Source organism: Panicum hallii, chromosome 6 (genome assembly GCF_002211085.1).
Source record: "Panicum hallii strain FIL2 chromosome 6, PHallii_v3.1, whole genome shotgun sequence".
Taxonomy (NCBI): domain Eukaryota; kingdom Viridiplantae; phylum Streptophyta; class Magnoliopsida; order Poales; family Poaceae; genus Panicum; species Panicum hallii.
In genome coordinates, this window is record NC_038047.1 from 1,970,338 (window position 1) to 1,987,472 (window position 17,135).

Sequence of the window (17,135 nt, forward strand, 5' to 3'; positions counted from 1 at the left end):
TTTCACCTACAAGTTCAAAATGTCTGCATATATGAAATTCATGAATTCAATTGCTTCTGAAAACTTGCCCGGTAGGCGGTAGCACAGTCCGTCGTTGAGACTCCGAGTCCGTTTCTGTTCCGTTGCCGATGGAAACTCCAATCGAGTCCGATTTTGTGCTGGAGTACAGAAGCCGCCGATTCGGATTGGACACCTCAAGTCCGAAGAAACCCCCCAATAAAACCTTTCCATCAAGCCAAACGCCACGAGCAGCTCTCAGGTCTCAGCCAACAACAGCTAGCAAGCCGGAACCACCGCGTACTCGTAGTCTCGTGACTCTCGTACTCGACGCACCAGCAACCATGGCACGGAAGATGTGGAAGCTGCCTCTGCTCGTGATGATCCTGCTCGCCGTCCTGCTCCTGCTGCCCTCGGCCGCGGTAGCCAAGGCCATCGACGCCAGCAAGACCCAGCGCCTGGAGCTGCCGGACGGGCTGGTCGGCCCCGAGAGCGTCGCGTTCGACCGCCGCGGCGCCGGCCCCTACGTCAGCATCTCGGATGGCCGCGTGCTCAAGTACGGCGGCGAGGGCGGCGTCGGGTGGGCGACGTTCGCGTACAGCCCGAGCTACACCAAGAACGGCTGCGACGCGCAGTCGGAGCTCCCGGCGGTCGCAACGGAGAGCTCCTGCGGCCGGCCGCTGGGCCTTCGGTTCCACAACAACTCCGGCAACCTCTACATCGCGGATGCGTACATGGGGCTCATGCGCGTCGGGCCGGACGGCGGGGAAGCCACAGTGCTTGCCACCGAGGCCGGCGGCGCGCCGCTGCGCTTCACCAATGGGGTGGACGTCGACCAGGTCACCGGCGACGTCTACTTCACGGACAGCAGCACGACGTACACGCGGGCACAGCATCAGATGGTCACGGCGTCGGGAGACTCGACGGGACGCGTCATGAGATACAATCGACGGACTAACAAGGTCACCGTGCTCCTGTCCGGCGTGACATACCCTAACGGTATCGCCATTAGCGCCGACAGGAGCCACCTCATCGTCGCTCTTACCGGACCGTGCAAGCTAACGAGATACTGGATCCGAGGGCCTAAGACTGGCACATCCGAGTTGTTTGCTGACCTACCGGGATACCCAGACAATGTGAGGCCCGATGGGAAGGGAGGGTACTGGGTGGCGCTACACCGGGAGAAGTACGAGCTCCCATTTGGTTCCGATAGCCACTTGGTCGCTATAAGGATTGGCGCAAATGGTGAAAAGCTGCAAGAGATGAGGGGTCCCAAGAATGTCAGGCCAACAGAGGCGGTGGAAAGAGAAGATGGCAAAACATATCTTGGATCCGTAGAGTTGTCTTATGTCAGTATTGTTAAGAGTACCTAGGTCTAGAGTAAATTTTATAGTTGTATAAGATAAAGATTTGTCTTCGATTAATGGACTACTGTAAGGGTTAAAGCTCTTCGGAATTAAGTTAGTGGTCATGGTTGTTACTAACTATCTATGTAATAAATTGTCTTGATTCAGAGATTTGTACTTGGTTAATAAAACGAGATGTATTTGATCTTTCATAAATGTTGCAATTATATATATTAATTTTAAGAGCTTGCAGTGAACTATTTGCTGTAATAACGAAGCTGGGGATAGCCTTAGAAACAGGGTCTATGAAAACGTTGAACAAATAATATTTACGAACAGTTCGAAGTTTATATTTTTGGAAACACTAACAGTTTTAGAATTCTTTTTTACTTGGCGGCAGCTCAGGGGCAGTTTCTGAACCGAGATCAGCGCAAGAGTTCTCTGTTTTGGCAGAAATCAGTGCTTCCAGAGACAGCTTTGTCACTGGATCGGTTTTGCGGCAGCCAGCTGGGAATCAGAGTAGTTAGAATGATAGGATGGGTGCCTTTCTTCAGTATTGGAAATCTCTGTCTGGAAAAGAAGAGCTCAAAATGGCGCCGTTACTGATCAAGGAGCATGTGGAGAGACGCGACAGCCAGAGATCGACGAATCCATTTAGCTGGAAACCTAGTTTACAACAGTGAAAATCAGGATTCATTTTGAGCTACATGAAGTTTGGAAGAACTTTATTAATCATATATAGTCGAGAATGAAAACTCAAATGTTGATCGCTGGTTGGGTTGACTTCGAAACTTTTCTGTATCAAATGTTTCATCCATATCTCCAAATACTGGCATCACAAGATTGACCAGTGTTTTCAAGTCGTCCGACTAATCGCGATTAGTCGTCCAGGTCGCTGAAGAGTGACCGACCAGGGCTATCGATCCGATTTGGTCGACCAGCTTTCTGGTTGTTCGATTAGTCGGCCGATTAGTGCTGTAGGCGACCAGACCAGAGAGTTGCAGCCCGGGAGGCGCCAAAGAGGCACGGGAGGCGCCAAAACGGGCCGTTTTCAGGCCGCCAAAACGCGAGCGGCGCCAAGCAGCAGCTCCTCTCCTCTCCTCTCCCTCCTCTCCTCTCCCAGTCTCCCTCCTCTCTCCTCTCCTCTCCCTCCGCTCCTCTCCCGCCGGTCTCCTCTCCTCTCCCGTGGAAGCCAGCAGCAGCCATCCCCTCCTCTCTCATCTCCGATGGAAGCAGCAGCACTGCAGCAGCAGCCGCCCCCTCCTCTCTCCTCTCCCGTGGACGCAGCAGCAGCCGGTCTCCTCTCCGGCGGAAGCAGTAGCAGCCGCCGATCTCCTCTGCTCTGCTCTGCTCTCGTCTCAGATCCAGCAGCAGCTCTGCTTTGCTCTCGTCTCAGATCCACCAGTAGCTCTGCTCTGCTCTACTATATACTATATAGTATATACTATTACTATATACTATGGACGACTAACAGCCGACTAGCTCGACTAGGGTCGACTATTTCGACCTGGTCGATGACTAATCGCGACTAATCGACTGGTCGGTCCTTAGGCGACTAGGACCGACTAGGCGACTTGAAAATATTGAGATTGACACCAACAAAATCACTATGAAAACACTTTCGGAATATGCAATGCATTCTAATTTAAGATAATTTTCATTGATATATTTTCTAGTTAAAATTTTAAAAGTTTGACTTTGGACAGACCCTGACGACTTATATTTATGATCACAGCACCAAGTACTTTGCAATAATTGCCATGCCGTCGATGTCAATGTGGTAGCTGGAAGACGAGTTCCATACCATTCATATCGCAAGACCAAGTCCTGTGTTTGGTTTCTCTAATCAACAATAGACATTATCCACACGTTTAATTAATCATGCTAAAGCTAAGCTAATTGACCATGCATGCACACTAGTCAGGACCGGTCCTCAGATTTCAGGGGCCCGGCGCGAGATTTATCCCAGGGGCTCTTTAATAATAATAATAGTAGTAGTAGTAATAATAATAAATTATTGATATAGGAACAAACAGTATCACTGAACACTTAAACTGTATAAAAAATATTAATATCAAGCGATCTATATATATTACCTTAAAAATTTCTTCTAACATTTTTAGAAGCGAAGTCGGTGACGATAGTATCAATATCGATTTCATTCAATAATTTCTTCTCGATGCATAAAGTTACCAAACCATTTAACCTTTCTTGAAATATTGTGGACCTCAGATAATTCCTCAATAGCTTCAACTTTGAAAATGTTCTTTCCGTCGATGCCACAGTGACTGGCACAGTAAATAAGATCCGATAAGCAATAGAAATATTAGGATAGCAGTCCACTTCTCTAACATACTCAAAGATCTCCATTGTAGTCATTGGTTTATCCGTTAAAATCAGTTGAAGAACACATAACTCTGAAATTAGATCATTTAAATCAACATCAGATGAACCATCAAAAGAAAAGGTGCTTGCAAAGATAGTGCAACACTTTCTTAGCTCAATACTATCCAGTGACTTCAAGGTAGCTGAACTCATCAAAAATCCAAATATACTTTTAAATGATTGAAGTTCTTCAAATCTGGATTCCAGTGAGCTAATTGCCATATCAACCATAACTAAAAAGTAATTGACTTCAAAAGCTTTCTCGGCTTCTAAATTTATTTCCTCACAGTCAATTTCATCATATTGTTTCTTTTTAGAAGCACGTCGCTTTATTGGAAATGATGGTTGTACACTCATTTCTGATGCAATTTATTTGGTAGTGACCAAACTAGAAGCAAAGCCTTCATTTCTATAGTTTTCAAAAAAAATCACTGTACCTTCTATTTGTTGTAAGGTAGCATCAATGCACATGGATGATGACTGCAACTTCTTGCTTACACTATTCACTGTAAATAAAATATCATACCAAATAACCATACCAAGTATGAACTCAAAAGTACCAATCACGTCAAATAAATTTTTTGCATCACTCCTATTCTTTAATTCAGCATCCTTATCTTTACTTACGTGAAGCAAGGCAGACCTTAGCTGAGGTGCTTGAAACCTAATTGTTTTGACGCTTTTGATCCGGCTCTCCCGACAAGTATTGCACGATGATTTCACAGTTAAACTTTCAACATAGTCAAGCAAAACCTTCCATGTCTTGGTAGATTTGGAAAATAATACATATATCCATTGAACAATTCCAAAAAATGAAATAGCTTTACCGCAAGATTTAGCCATATCACAAAGAGTCAAATTAAGACTATGGCAAACACATGGTATAAACAAAGCTCTTGGATTTATATCAAGCAATCGTCTTTGCACTCCTTTATGGGGTCCTTTCATGTTGGAGCCATTATCGTAATCTTGACCCCTGATATCATCAACATTGAGACCAAAGGACTTAATGGAATCAACCATTGAATCGAAATGTCCCTTACCAGATGTGTCATCTACCTTCAAGAAACCCAAAAAATATTTCTCATTTTTGCCAGTAGACATGTTAACACATCGAACCAATAAACTCATTTGTTCTTGATGACTAACGTCTGGGGTATAATCAAGAATAACAGAAAAATATTTGGCCTCTTTAACAATCTCTATTTAACAATCTCTATGATTAAACTTGTAATTTCAGAAGCCAAAAGAGAAATCAACTCATTCTGAATTTTATGACTGAGATAATGATAATGGACCTGATTCTTTTCCATACGTCTGAGGTGGTCTTGCATTACCAAATTAAATTCTGCAATCATCTCAACACAAGCTAAGAAATTACCATTCTGGTCATTGTAAAGTTGCTCGCTTGATCCTCTAAAAGCCAAATTCCGTTAACCAAAGAATTTCACAACAGTAATTATTCTAAATAAAACTTGCCTAATACGCTCTTTCTTCTGTGTGATTTGATGCTGCAATTCTTTATCAATTGTTTCTTACTTGCTGAGTTTAGCTCTCAATTCATTCCAAAAGTTCATGTTGGTAATATGATCGATACTAGCTTCATGTTCTTTTAAACTCTCGTTGATGTGCCTCCAATCATTGAACCCGTCATGCCCCAATGAACTCTTGCAGTTTTCTGAATTGAAAAGCTTACAACAAAAGCAAAATACTCTATCGATAAGTTTTGAATAAACTAACCACTTTCTATCACGAACCTCCCCATTGCTCATTTTTCTAGAGTAATGAGTGTATGAAAAATGTCTCCCATTGTCATCCAAAGGAAATTCAACACTTCTCTCTTATAGGCCCCTTCTCTACTAATATATCCCTTACCTTGTTATCAATATTATTCCAATTTGTTGGTTCATGGATATCCTCGGTAAAAACCGGTTCATCATTGAGATTAGCACTTTCTGTAGGAGATGAATTAAATATTGGCTCATGATCACACATTGTTACCATCTGTGTTCATATCAACATTTTCTTCCACTATGAGGGCCAACTGATCTTCTGAATTAATGTTTGGATATTACTCCACAGGTACTGTAGCCAAAGCCAACTCATCCGGATTTCTTGAAGTACTTGTATTAGGCTTAATAAATCTATCAAGAGCTCCTCTCTGTGTTTCAATAAACGCATTTGATTGTTTCCTTTTCTTCCTTTTCTCACTGCCGGGTGGGTATTTTCTTGTTGACATGATAGTACTTTATGCTAAAATTTTAAATATAAAATAAGTTAGTCATGAATGTCAACAATTTAGGACAAAACGGGAATATATACACACTAATGTCTCCATGAATATAATACCTGGTAGCTTCTAAAGTTCTGATTCGCTAATTCCCGCATAAGAGATTGGATTAATTGAGTTGTTGGCTGATCCTCTCCCTGTCTACTCGCTGATTGCTGCGCTATGTGGTAAAATTGAAAAAAAAAAGACAAGATTGGTCAATAAGTAACCAATGGATTCATGTTGTTATGGAATTAAACTAACATGAATAGATGATTAGACGAGACGTCAGATGAATATGACTTGCTTGCTCCTTGCGTGCTGCGGTGCTGCGTGCATCAGCACATGCGTGCGTCCCGGCTTTCGTCGGACGTCGGGTGTTGGCCCGGCCGGCCGCCGGCGGTTGCGTCTCAGCGTCTGCGACCTGCAGCTTGGCTGCCGTCGGCCGTCGCGGCGCGGAGGCGGAGCGGAATCGCGGAAGCCGGAAGGTCAGACCGATACGATTTGCGGGCTTCGGCGGCGCGTGAGCACGGGCAAAAGGAAACATCGATTAGAATTCTGAAAAGTGGAAAATGATTGCGCCTAATACGTATACTGTACGTATTCCTGGGTGGGCCCCTTGGAATCGGAGGCCCGGGGCGGCCGCCCCTCTCGCCCCCTCCCCCCCTAGGGCCGGGCCTGACACTAGTACACACTCCACTATTGCCTACTATTCACTACCACGACCAGCTCCTCCTCCCTCACTGTGTATTCACCTCCATGCACAATTGCTCGACCACCAAATCCTCTCGCCATCGATTGATTCGATTCTACGATCCGCTAGCAGCCTAGATGATGGCGGCGAGGTTACAAGCATCTCTGCTCGCCGTCGCGGTCATCGCGGCGGCGGCGGCGGTGTTCGCGACGCCGGCGTCCGGCGCCAACTACACCGTCGGCGCGCCTGGGGGCTCCTGGGACCTGCGGACCGACCTCGCCGACTGGGCGTCCTCCATCGACTTCCGCCCGGGCGACCAGCTCGTGTTCAGCTACGACGCGTCGGCGCACGACGAGGTGGAGGCGACCCGGGAAGGATACCGCTCCTGCTCGGTGGCAAGCCCGGTCTCCGCCGCGCTCCGCACCGGCAGCGACGCCGTCGAGCTCGGCGGCAACGGGTGGCGCTACTTCTTCATCTGCGGTGTGCAGGGGCACTGCGCCGCCGGGATGAAGCTGCAGGTCAGGGTCAGCGACGCCGAGTGCACCTGGACGATGCCGCCGCCGGCCCCGCCCGGCGCGCCGTCGGGCATCAATCTCTGCCCTGGCGGCCCGCCGACGGTCATCATGACCCCTGGCGTCATCTCACACGGCTCCGGCGCGGCGCCGGTGTCTTCAGCCAGCCTCACCTCTCTACTTGTCACCATGGTGTCTCTGCTGCTTGTTGGCCCCATCATTTGTCTAGCTGATCCTTTCATTCATGGCACAGTTGAACATACACTCTTTCAACAGCGTGATCATCTATGTTTGGTGGAACATTTGGAAGGAACGAAATCATTATATTTTTCCATCAACACTATTGGTGGTTATGGATGTTTCCTCGCCCACAAAAGAAGACATTATTCAAAAAAAAGAACGTGCCATGCTGTCCTTTTTGTGTATTTGGCACTCGTAGTTTTTTGTGTTGGGGCCTTGGGGGTTTCATCACTGCCAAAGGTCTTTGGTGTGTTTCTTTTAAAAAAAGATCTTTGGCGTGTGATTTGTGGTTCTAATCTTAAACTCTATTTCCCATCTTAATGAAGGGCAGAGCTCCTGCCAATTTGGTTAAAAAAAACAGTTGAACATACATGGGGTGTTTGGTTCCTGGACGTAATTCGCCACAGCTGAAGTTGTGGCGCAGCCTAAAAATAGTCACTGCTTGGTTCATGAGTACTAGCAGATACACAGTTTCCGGATGATATGCTGCAGATTTCTTGCCACAAGTGCAGCTTGGCATATCTGCGCCAAAGACTCATGCCAGATACCAACTTGTACCACGAAAATCACTGAACTTACGACACTGTCAAATATATATGTGACACATAATTAATTTGGCATTGTTGCTATGGAGAAAAAGAACGAACATTCTTCTCTTCTCCGCAAAAAATTGTACAGCCATTGAAGGGGCTAATAGCAGCCTCTATAGGGCGCCACAAACATCAGCTTACTCAGTCACCAACGAACTACCACATAACAGTAGTTATACCCAATCAATGGATCGACAACTAGGGGCTTCAGGTTCCGATTAATTCACATACGCTGCCAGCGTCGCTCGCAGCGATTAAGCGACAGGAGGGCACGCTTCACTGTCCTTCGAGGTGTCGACTTCAGAAGGTGGCATGAACTGCCACATCGGGTACCCTGGGTAGCCGACAAAGGGCATCATCAGCTTCTGCCCTGCAGCTTGAGCCTGGGGATGGAACGGTGCTAGCGGCGCCTGTGGGAAGGGCGCTGGCATCAGGGTTGGGTGAGGCATGTAGGCTGGAGTTGAGGTCATAAGTTTCATCTGGTGCTCTAAATTCTCCTTCTCTAGTTTCAGCTTCTGCTTCTCATCACGAAGCTCATCCTTCTCTGCCTGTAATTTCGAGAGAGGACAACCGTTTCATAACCATTGGAGATCACTGGATAAAAGTCATTAGAAAAGGAGCAAGTTTGTGGCCCCAAGAAAACTTGTCCACAAGCAGTATTGCACGATAACTTGGTAGCTGTTGGATCATAGCACCATAAGAGAACCATATTATACAGTAAAATATAATCGATAGTCTAATCATATTCCTGATGGGTCCTACAATAAAGTGGTGTGGTAGGCTGTGAATTCCCCAGAATTACAAACGACTGAAAATCTTGATAGTTAATTGCATCTATAACAAGAAAATGGAAGGCTTCATTTGATCTATAATAGATGCTACGTGCTCCATTTTGGTACACAGCACCACCATATAGGTAACCAGTTATGCAGTTGGTGGTCAGCTAATGGTTCATTTGGCTCCTGTGGACAATTCACATTAAAAAAACAAGTGTGTGACCATAAGTCTAGCTAGTAACCAGAAATGTCTTGGATGAGATATGCAAGAGCTGTCAGCAAGCATAAGCAGAGCATAGCCTATTATACAGCACTGCCAGCCTTATAAAGATCTCATTGTGGAGACGAACATAAAAATATTAGAGCATCTCCAAGAGCCTTTCTAAAATCTACTCTCTAAATCATCATTTAGAGAGTCATTTGAGTAAAAATCGTTTTCTATATCTTTGCACTCGCCAACAGCTTTTCTATATCTTGTGCGTACTCTAGAGAGCAATTCTCGCTCTCCATCTTTGGCTAGCGAGAAATCCGGAGTAGAGGAGGTCTATATTTAGATATCCAATCGAAGAGGCTGTTGGAGGGTAATTTTTAACCAAAATCTCTATTCCTAAAGATATAAAGAGTCTCTTGGAGATGCTCTTACTGGACTCCGATTGGGAAAATCAACCAAATTGTAGTCCACTCCAAGCAAGAAAATAGATTTTTTTTCCCAAAAACATGTTGATGGATCCCTAAATAGTATAGAAAAGACGATAGGTGAGTAACCTTTAGTTCCTTAATCTTTTCTTCAAGACTACCATTGGTGTCCTTGAGCTGCTGTGCTTCAGAGCGAAGCTGAATAACCATGCGAGTAGCATCACTTAGGATAGCAGCTTTGTCAGCTTTTACGGGTTTCCCTGGTTCCAAGGTAGAGCCCAATTCAAGAAACCTAGCAATCATAAGAAACATTCGGAAAATCACCAACATGGCAATCCATCTCTCATACTCTAGCGTAAGCGAAATTGCGTTTATCATGTACCTGTCATTTAGCTTGTCCCTTCTCATTTTTTCCCTTGAAGCTTTGGATGTTGGCCTACCAGAAGATCCTGACCTTAAACTGCAAATTGCAACAGAATAACAATTACAGAACTGATGACTGGATACCATTATGTAATGTGGACCTAAGTTGTGAGGTGAAATAACAGCCTGACCGTTTATTACTACCAGGCTCCTTGAAGACATCACCGGTGTTTACGTAGCTGCCAACTTCCACACTGTTAAAACAAGGGGAAAATGATTAGCAATTCTGAATCTACATATGGAAAAATTCGCAGTTGCTACCTTGTTTCAACCCAACAAACAAAATCATTCACAAAAAATTAGCAACATATAAGCCACATAGCTCTGCCCACATGCAGTGACCTCCTTTTAGCAAAAGGGATAGAAAAAAACACTATTGCTGCAAATTAAACCTAGCAATTGCTTTATTACAATTATCTAATAGCAGTGTATACAGTCATGACTTATAGGGAAATATTCATTTGATTCCAATCTGGTTCATTATTAAGATTCCATCCATGATAGAGCAGCACATCCCGCCGCATACTATCACTAAGGCTGGAACCTAATCCCTAACAATTAACCAATATATCATCCACACACATGAATATATCCGTTTCAGCATCATAAACACAGCCACGCAACACGAGAACTAATCTACCAAAAGTAATCATCTTGCAGCGCGCAAAATCACTACTATTTCGTTATGGACCTTTTACTCATTCTTTTATTTTTGTTGGCTCACCTACAACAAAAGCAACCTCGGTAAGTTTTATATCAGGCGACAAGATCTGTTGTATAAAGGAACTGCCTTTGCAGATCAGATTCCCCTGGTGCATGCATCAGCTATCGAAATAGCCTTCAAATCCCTAATACGTTCCTAGTCCACGATAAGACGCCTAGACAGAACTCAGCAATTCTCTACAATCACCATCGCCCAGACAGGAAACGATCGCCAGAAACCAACTGGAACGGAAGACAAATCCTACGCCTTGTCGCCACAAATCAACCGGGACGGAAGGCAAATCCTAAGCCCCAACAGAGCAGGGTGTGGGGAGGGAGGAGTCGATCGATCATCCGGCGGACCTGGGGTTGGAGGACGACGGGGACGCGTCCCACGGGAAGGCCCCGCAGGCCGCGGCCGGGAGGTCGTCGAGGATGCCGCAGTCGAGGAACCAATCGTCGCCGGCGGAACCGCCGCCGCCGCCGCCGCCTTCCACCGGGGCCGGAGGGAGAGACATCGCCGCCGTCGCCACCGCCGAGCAAAGGCAAGACCTTTCCTGTCCCCTTGTTTTTCCTCTTTTTTCCGATTCGTGGATCTTTTTGGTCGCTCGCGGCGCGGATTGGAAGACTAGGGAGGCGGGCCGCGGTGTCGATGACAGGTGGGCCCCGGCGCGTGGGGGCGATGGGTTGGGTGGCGTTTTGTTCTGGGGTTCTCTGTGTGGCTGCGGGAGGAGATAGGAGTAGGTGAGGTGGTGGCGTGTGGGGGGAGATGACGTGGCGCCGCGCAGTTGGAGGATGAAGGCCAGGTACGACCCCCCTTCCTCCTTGCCAATGTTAGTAAGCTTTTTTGTGCTAAAACAATGGTAGTAGGCTATTGTAGGCTGATAGCTTTATTAGCCTAAGAATGCTATGATCATCGATGAGCTAATGAGTTTGGCATAATCTTATGGTATCCCCAGGGTAAGGATGGGCCCATGATAGCGACCTCTGACAATAAAACATGATCTATACACCACCAGATATGATGGCAGTCCTAATCTTTCATTCATCCACATCATCCATCTCTCGCCACCACCCTCTCCATGTCTTTTGCTGCTCACCTTGTGATTGGCATTGTCAACGTACACATTTTTCTTATTGTAATCTAGCCTCAAGGTGCTACTGTTACTGCCACAATCTTAGTGTCTCCAGCCATCCGGCCGACAATTCTATCCATCGACATTTCATGGATATTCCTATTATTGGTTCTAACCGAGTCTGACTAATGCTGCTGCTAAAATATATGTTGGCATCATTAGATTAGATCCCTCGAGTGTCACAATAGAAGGGCAGTTTAGTTGCATGTACTATTTGGTTCCAAATTCGTATTACGATCCTTGATCTCGCTCCCTTCCCTTGGTCATCAACCTTAATCCCCTTCTGTTGCCGTTGCTTATTGATTAACGCGTCTATCTAGTCAACAAGCTTACAATTCAAAATAAATCTAGTCAACAAGCCATTTTCTCCTAGGTTTCCCTCTATTTTTCCACCACCCTCCTTTGTCATTTATGGGCGCACGAAAAAGTGCACACGTGTAGGCAGCAGGTGTAATTTTTCTACCCTCATGTTTGAAAATTCCAGTGCGACGCCCGTGGAATTTAAACGTTTCTTTTAAATATTTCACGCCTTCCAAATCGTCTTTTTTCTTTTTTCAAGCGGGTGACCGGGTACACCAGCTCACTTCAACGGTTCTTGAAAACGGCCAGCCCTGTAAACTAGGGCCCACATGTCAGTGTAACCGTACCCCTGCTCACCAGGCTAAGGTCACCTCACCTCCTTCCCCGCGCCCAGCTCAGCTCGCTGCGGAGCCCAATCCGCAAAACCCAGGCAAAACCCCGCCAGCCATGGAGCTGCAGCTCGCCCCGCCGCTCGGCACCCTCCGCCCCATCGCCTCCATCCACCACCGCCCCAAGGCCTCCGCCTCCGCCTCCGCCTCCGCCACAGCTGCGCCCTCCACATCCTCTTCGTTATCTTCCTCCGAGCCCCTCAAGCCCCGCCCGCGCCTCCCGCGCCAGAGCCCCGTCCCCAGGCCCCGACCCGGCCCCGCGCGCCTCCCCGCCCTCTGCGCCGCCATCGAGCGCCACGCGGCCGCGGGCCGCCACGCCGAGGCCCTCGACGCGTTCCGCCTCGCCCGCGCGGCGGGGCCCTTCATGCCGCTCCCGCCCACCACCTACCACGCGCTCATCGCCGCTGCCGCCGCGCTGCGGGAGCCCGGCGCGGCCGCGGCGGTGGCCTGGCACATGGAGAGCTCCGGCGCCGAGACGGACGTGTACACGCACAACTGCGTCCTCGGGATGTACTTGAGCTGCGGGATGCTCGGGGAGGCGCGGCGGGTGTTCGAGGGAATGCCCGAGCGGAATGGCGTCTCGTGGGGGATCATGATGGGCGGGCTCGTCGACCGGGGCCGCCCCCGCGCCGCGCTCGTGCTGTTCCGGGAGATGTGGGCGGAGGCTGGCGGTGGGGAGGCTCCCCCGAGGGCGGTCGTGGTGGCCGTCCGTGCGTCTACAACGTCCGGGTCATTGCGAGCAGGGCAGCAGCTGCACTGCTGCGTCATCAAGATGGGGCCGTGTGACGATGGCGAAAGCGACCGGTACCTCTCGTGCGCGCTGCTCGACATGTACAGCAAGTGCGGGAGGGTGGACTTGGCTAGGCGCGTGTTTGACGCGATGATGCCTTATCAGAGGAGCATCGTGGCATGGAACTCCATGTTGGCGGGGTACGTGCTCCACGGGCGCTGCGAGGAGGCGTTGGAGCTGTACCACGAGATGCGCAGGAGTGGTGTCGCCATGGACCAGTGCACATTCTCCACGATGCTGGGGGTGTTTGCAAGGTTGGGGCTGCTGGAGCACGCGAAGCAGGCGCATGCTGGCCTGATACAGAGAGGATTGCTGCTGGACATTGTGGGGAATACGGCGCTCGTGGACTTGTATTGCAAGTGGGGGAGGATGGAGGACGCGAGGAATGTCTTTGAGAGGATGCCCAAAAGGAACTTGATCTCTTGGAATGCTTTGGTAGCAGGATACGGCTACCATGGCATGGGGGATATTGCGATCGAGATGTTCGAGAGGCTGATAGCTGAAGGTATCACGCCAAACCATGTGACCTTTCTAGCGGTACTGAATGCATGTCGGTTTTCTGGTCTTGTTGACAAAGGGAAGAGGATTTTTCAGTTGATGGCTCAAAATCCAAAAACGAAACCACGGGCTATGCACTATGCATGTGTTATTGAGCTTTTTGGTAGAGAAGGCCTGCTTGATGAAGCCTATTCAATGATACGGAGAGCACCGTTCACCCCAACTGCTAACATGTGGGGGGCCTTGCTCACTGCTAGCAAGGTCCATAAGAACATGCATCTTGCAAAATTAGCTGCAGAGCAGCTGTTGGCAATAGAACCTGAAAAAATAAACAATTATGCTGTGCTCCTCAACTTGTATATTAGCTCTGGTAGACAGGATGATGCCTGCAAGGTAGTTGAAACAATGAAGAAGAAGGGTCTATGTATCAGTAATGCTTGCAGCTGGGTCACAGTCAAGAAAAAAGATCATAGGTTTTTCTTTAAAGATAGTTTGCACCCGCAATGCGCTGAAATATACAGGAAGTTAGATGCATTAATGAAGGAGGTAAAGGAAGCTGGTTATGTTGTTGAGGAGAATGAGTTGCTCCCTGATGTTCATCCAGACGAGCAGAATATATCGAGAGCATACCACAGTGAAAGACTGGCAATTGCTTTTGGCCTCATCAGCACATCTCCATGTGCTCCCCTGCGGATCACTCAAAGCCATTGTTTGTGCCGTGACTGTCACAAAATAATCAAGTTTTTGACAAAAGTTACCAAGAGGGAAATTGTTGTAAGGGATGGCAGCAGATTCCATCACTTCAAACTCGGGATCTGCTCTTGCGGTGATTACTGGTAATTGGGTATGTTCAACTATCTAGTACTTTGATATTGGGTTAACCTAAATGCATTCTAATTAACTGTAGTTTGCTGGCATTGAAACTGAACAAGGGTTATGACATTACCACAACGTAGAATGGTATATATATCAGATTTAACTGTGAATACTTGATTTCATTATATGTATAATTTTATAAATGTTCTGATCAAATATGTTTTTCTTAGGCATCATCAGAAGTGCATAGTCTATACTTGTTAAGTTAATGCATATTTTTCTGACAGCTAAACACTCCAGATATTCTGAAGCCAATTCTGTACTGGAAATAACTTTGATTAATGAGGAGAAAGCGGTTTGGCTGATCATGATGCTTCTATTTCTCTGCACATGCATGAGGTGAGTTCAGAGTTCTATAGTATTTCAAGATTTTGAAAGAGTAATCTACAAGCTTAATTTGCATTGATGTGTCCATTGGCCCCTTTCTTTTCCCCTTCTCCTTTAACTGTTGGCAAAACTTTTGCTTATCTTGGTAAGCAGCATATGTATCCCTTTATTGCTGTAGAAAAGCTGGCTGTTGTGATCTGCTAACTAAAATTTATTTTCTTTTGAGCAAACTCAGATATATAGGTTGTGATTGGTAGGCTGCGTAAGGACCTATCCAGGCTTGCACAGTGCAGGCTTGGATGTTTGGTAGCCTGAATAGGCCCGTTAGCCAGGCCCTGGTTGTGCAAATGGCCCTGTACGGCCTGCATAGTGGGAAACGCAAATGAGGCTCGTCCCTGGTTGTGCAGGCTACACAGCACCCCGGCTGGTCAAGTTTTGGCCCCAGCCTAGCTACAACAGTGCAGCCTAGGAAGCAATGCAGCCATCCAAACAAAATCTTATGCGGGCCAAGACAAAATATGCAGCCAACCAAACAAACCCACAAAATACTACATAAGCCTGGCTTGGGCTGGCCCTGCATAACTCCTAGCCAGGCCAGAAATAGACCAAGTAACCAATCACACCCATAGTTATCCCTGAGTTTCCACTAGCTTTAGAAACCATGTGTAAAAGCAGATCTGTAAAAGTAGCCTGAATATGTTTTGGTTGGCTTTCACATTCAAGATGCCAGTCTTTACTTGTGCCCTGTAAGGAAGGAATAAAGCTGAGATGTAACAAAGGATCAAAGGAAAGTATAATGCTTTGAGCACCTTGGGACAGCTAGTCTCTTCTTACTTCATGACTGCATCCTAGCTGGAGAACAAATACCCTGCTGAACTTTTGCTCTTGCCTCTTTATTCACAGATTAGCAATAAAAGGGGTAGCTGCTCGCAACCCAACTCCATTGTAATCAGGTGATCTTCCTTCAACAGCTTCTCTCTGCTGACAGAAGTCTGAGAGCGTGCTACAATGGCTAAGATGGGAGCTGCTATTATGGTCTGCATAGTGGTTTTGGCCCTGGATGTCACTGCTGGCATACTAGGAATTGAGGCGCAGGCTGCTCAGAACAAGGTAAAATTCAGAGTTTCTATAATCTCTTTCTGATTTCACAAAGGGCTTACCAAAATGAAATGGGTATCAACTATGTTTCTACTTCATGTGTTGTTGATGGTATGGGATCTTAATGCAGACTAAAAAGCGTGCCTGATATGATAATTTATGACTGACGCATGTTGGGTTTTTTCCCATGTTCCTGCAGACTAAAAAGGTGACAGTTCTATTCATTCAATGTGAGAAACCAGTGTACAAAGCATACCAGCTTGGCCTGGCTGCTGCAATTCTCCTGGTAGTTGCCCACGCAATCGCCAACTTCCTTGGTGGCTGTGCCTGCATCTGCTCTCAGCTGGAGTTCATCCGGGCGTCCATTAACAGGAAACTGGCAGCCGCCACTATAATTCTCTCATGGTAACTTCCCTTTTCTATAGAATTCTTTTCACATCTGGAAGATGGACCTTTAGATGGAATATTCAATGACACTATCTGATTTAAGTTACTATTATTTCCTGATCCCCGCACACATCAGGAAATGAACCATGTTGTGATCACGCAGCAATGAACAAATGATAGAACTAACCTAGCTTTTCTTCAGTATGTACTTTTTCATCACTACTAAATCCAATTGCTCTCCAACTTAATAGGATTGCCCTGATTGCCGGATTCTCGCTGCTGCTCGCCGGTGCCATGTCCAACTCCAAGTCCAAGACGTCATGCGGGTTCACGCACGGCCACACCCTAGCCCTTGGTGGGATCATGTGCTTCGTCCACGGTGGGATCACCGTCGCGTACTACGTCACCGCTACCGCTGCGGCGCACGAAGCTGTTTAGCTAGTGGCTGAGAGTTCATCGGGTGCTCAGTGCAATGCTTTTGGCCGGGAGATCACCACAATTCTTTCCTTTGTTGTTTCGTCTTCTCTATTTGTGATTTGGCATTTGCAGAACATATAGTTATGTCTTTGTACCGGAGTTAAATGAAAAGGGAAATATACGCTTGTGGTTTGATTTGTTGTCATTACAGAATTAATGTATGTTGTATGTGCAACTTTTTTAAAATTAAGAAAAGTAAACCATAAAGTATACGTTTTATTTTCCTTTTCCAAAAAGATTTTTACGGGGTGTCTCAGCACAACTACGTTGTATGACCGTTTTGCAAT

General features: G+C 46.8%; 5 protein-coding genes across 7 annotated transcripts; 4 read left to right on the forward strand and 1 right to left on the reverse strand.

The window, feature by feature from the left end:
- Positions 1-341: 341 nt before the first annotated feature.
- LOC112896836 (protein STRICTOSIDINE SYNTHASE-LIKE 10-like) lies at positions 342-1,370 on the forward strand. Its single transcript, XM_025964961.1, has one exon. The coding sequence runs from the start codon at positions 342-344 to the stop codon at positions 1,368-1,370; it is 1,029 nt and encodes a 342-aa protein (XP_025820746.1).
- Positions 1,371-6,462: 5,092 nt separating this feature from the next.
- On the forward strand, positions 6,463-7,855 carry LOC112897122 (blue copper protein-like). The gene has a single exon (XM_025965324.1). The coding sequence runs from the start codon at positions 6,829-6,831 to the stop codon at positions 7,762-7,764; it is 936 nt and encodes a 311-aa protein (XP_025821109.1). The 5' UTR covers positions 6,463-6,828; the 3' UTR covers positions 7,765-7,855.
- Positions 7,856-8,034: 179 nt separating this feature from the next.
- Positions 8,035-11,186, reverse strand: LOC112897123 (transcription factor ILR3-like). The gene is made up of 5 exons (XM_025965325.1): positions 10,934-11,186; positions 10,000-10,062; positions 9,828-9,905; positions 9,575-9,737; positions 8,035-8,581 (listed from the first exon to the last, which is right to left on the reverse strand). Exons 1-5 carry the CDS (start codon positions 11,086-11,088, stop codon positions 8,288-8,290), a joined length of 753 nt encoding a protein of 250 aa, XP_025821110.1. The 5' UTR covers positions 11,089-11,186; the 3' UTR covers positions 8,035-8,287.
- Positions 11,187-12,184: 998 nt separating this feature from the next.
- On the forward strand, positions 12,185-14,903 carry LOC112897957 (pentatricopeptide repeat-containing protein At5g50390, chloroplastic). 3 transcript variants are annotated; one of them, XM_025966363.1, is made up of 2 exons: positions 12,185-14,519; positions 14,591-14,761. In XM_025966363.1, exons 1-2 carry the CDS (start codon positions 12,454-12,456, stop codon positions 14,637-14,639), a joined length of 2,115 nt encoding a protein of 704 aa, XP_025822148.1. In that variant the 5' UTR covers positions 12,185-12,453; the 3' UTR covers positions 14,640-14,761. The 3 variants fall into 3 exon arrangements, with proteins under 3 accessions (XP_025822148.1, XP_025822150.1, XP_025822149.1); XM_025966365.1 differs by lacking the exon at positions 14,591-14,761 and adding an exon at positions 14,800-14,903 and having other exon boundaries at positions 12,345-14,527; XM_025966364.1 differs by lacking the exon at positions 14,591-14,761 and adding an exon at positions 14,787-14,898 and having other exon boundaries at positions 12,346-14,527.
- On the forward strand, positions 14,800-17,005 carry LOC112897958. The gene is made up of 4 exons (XM_025966366.1): positions 14,800-14,898; positions 15,858-15,996; positions 16,184-16,389; positions 16,623-17,005. The coding sequence occupies exons 2-4, from the start codon at positions 15,895-15,897 to the stop codon at positions 16,807-16,809; spliced, it is 495 nt and encodes a 164-aa protein (XP_025822151.1). The 5' UTR covers positions 14,800-14,898; positions 15,858-15,894; the 3' UTR covers positions 16,810-17,005.
- The last annotated feature ends 130 nt before the right edge of the window (positions 17,006-17,135 follow it).

Coding starts and splice junctions, on each gene's coding strand:
- LOC112897958 (XM_025966366.1), top strand. CDS start 15,895: ATGGCTAAGATGGGAGCTGCTATTATGGTCTGCATAGTGGTTTTGGCC. Junction 15,997..16,183: donor CGCAGGCTGCTCAGAACAAG/GTAAAATTCAGA, acceptor ATGTTCCTGCAG/ACTAAAAAGGTGACAGTTCT. Junction 16,390..16,622: donor GCCACTATAATTCTCTCATG/GTAACTTCCCTT, acceptor CCAACTTAATAG/GATTGCCCTGATTGCCGGAT.
- LOC112896836 (XM_025964961.1), top strand. CDS start 342: ATGGCACGGAAGATGTGGAAGCTGCCTCTGCTCGTGATGATCCTGCTC.
- LOC112897122 (XM_025965324.1), top strand. CDS start 6,829: ATGATGGCGGCGAGGTTACAAGCATCTCTGCTCGCCGTCGCGGTCATC.
- LOC112897123 (XM_025965325.1), bottom strand. CDS start 11,088: ATGTCTCTCCCTCCGGCCCCGGTGGAAGGCGGCGGCGGCGGCGGCGGT. Junction 9,738..9,827: donor AGGGACAAGCTAAATGACAG/GTACATGATAAA, acceptor TATGATTGCTAG/GTTTCTTGAATTGGGCTCTA. Junction 8,582..9,574: donor AAAAGATTAAGGAACTAAAG/GTTACTCACCTA, acceptor TCGAAATTACAG/GCAGAGAAGGATGAGCTTCG.
- LOC112897957 (XM_025966363.1), top strand. CDS start 12,454: ATGGAGCTGCAGCTCGCCCCGCCGCTCGGCACCCTCCGCCCCATCGCC. Junction 14,520..14,590: donor TGCTCTTGCGGTGATTACTG/GTAATTGGGTAT, acceptor AATTAACTGTAG/TTTGCTGGCATTGAAACTGA.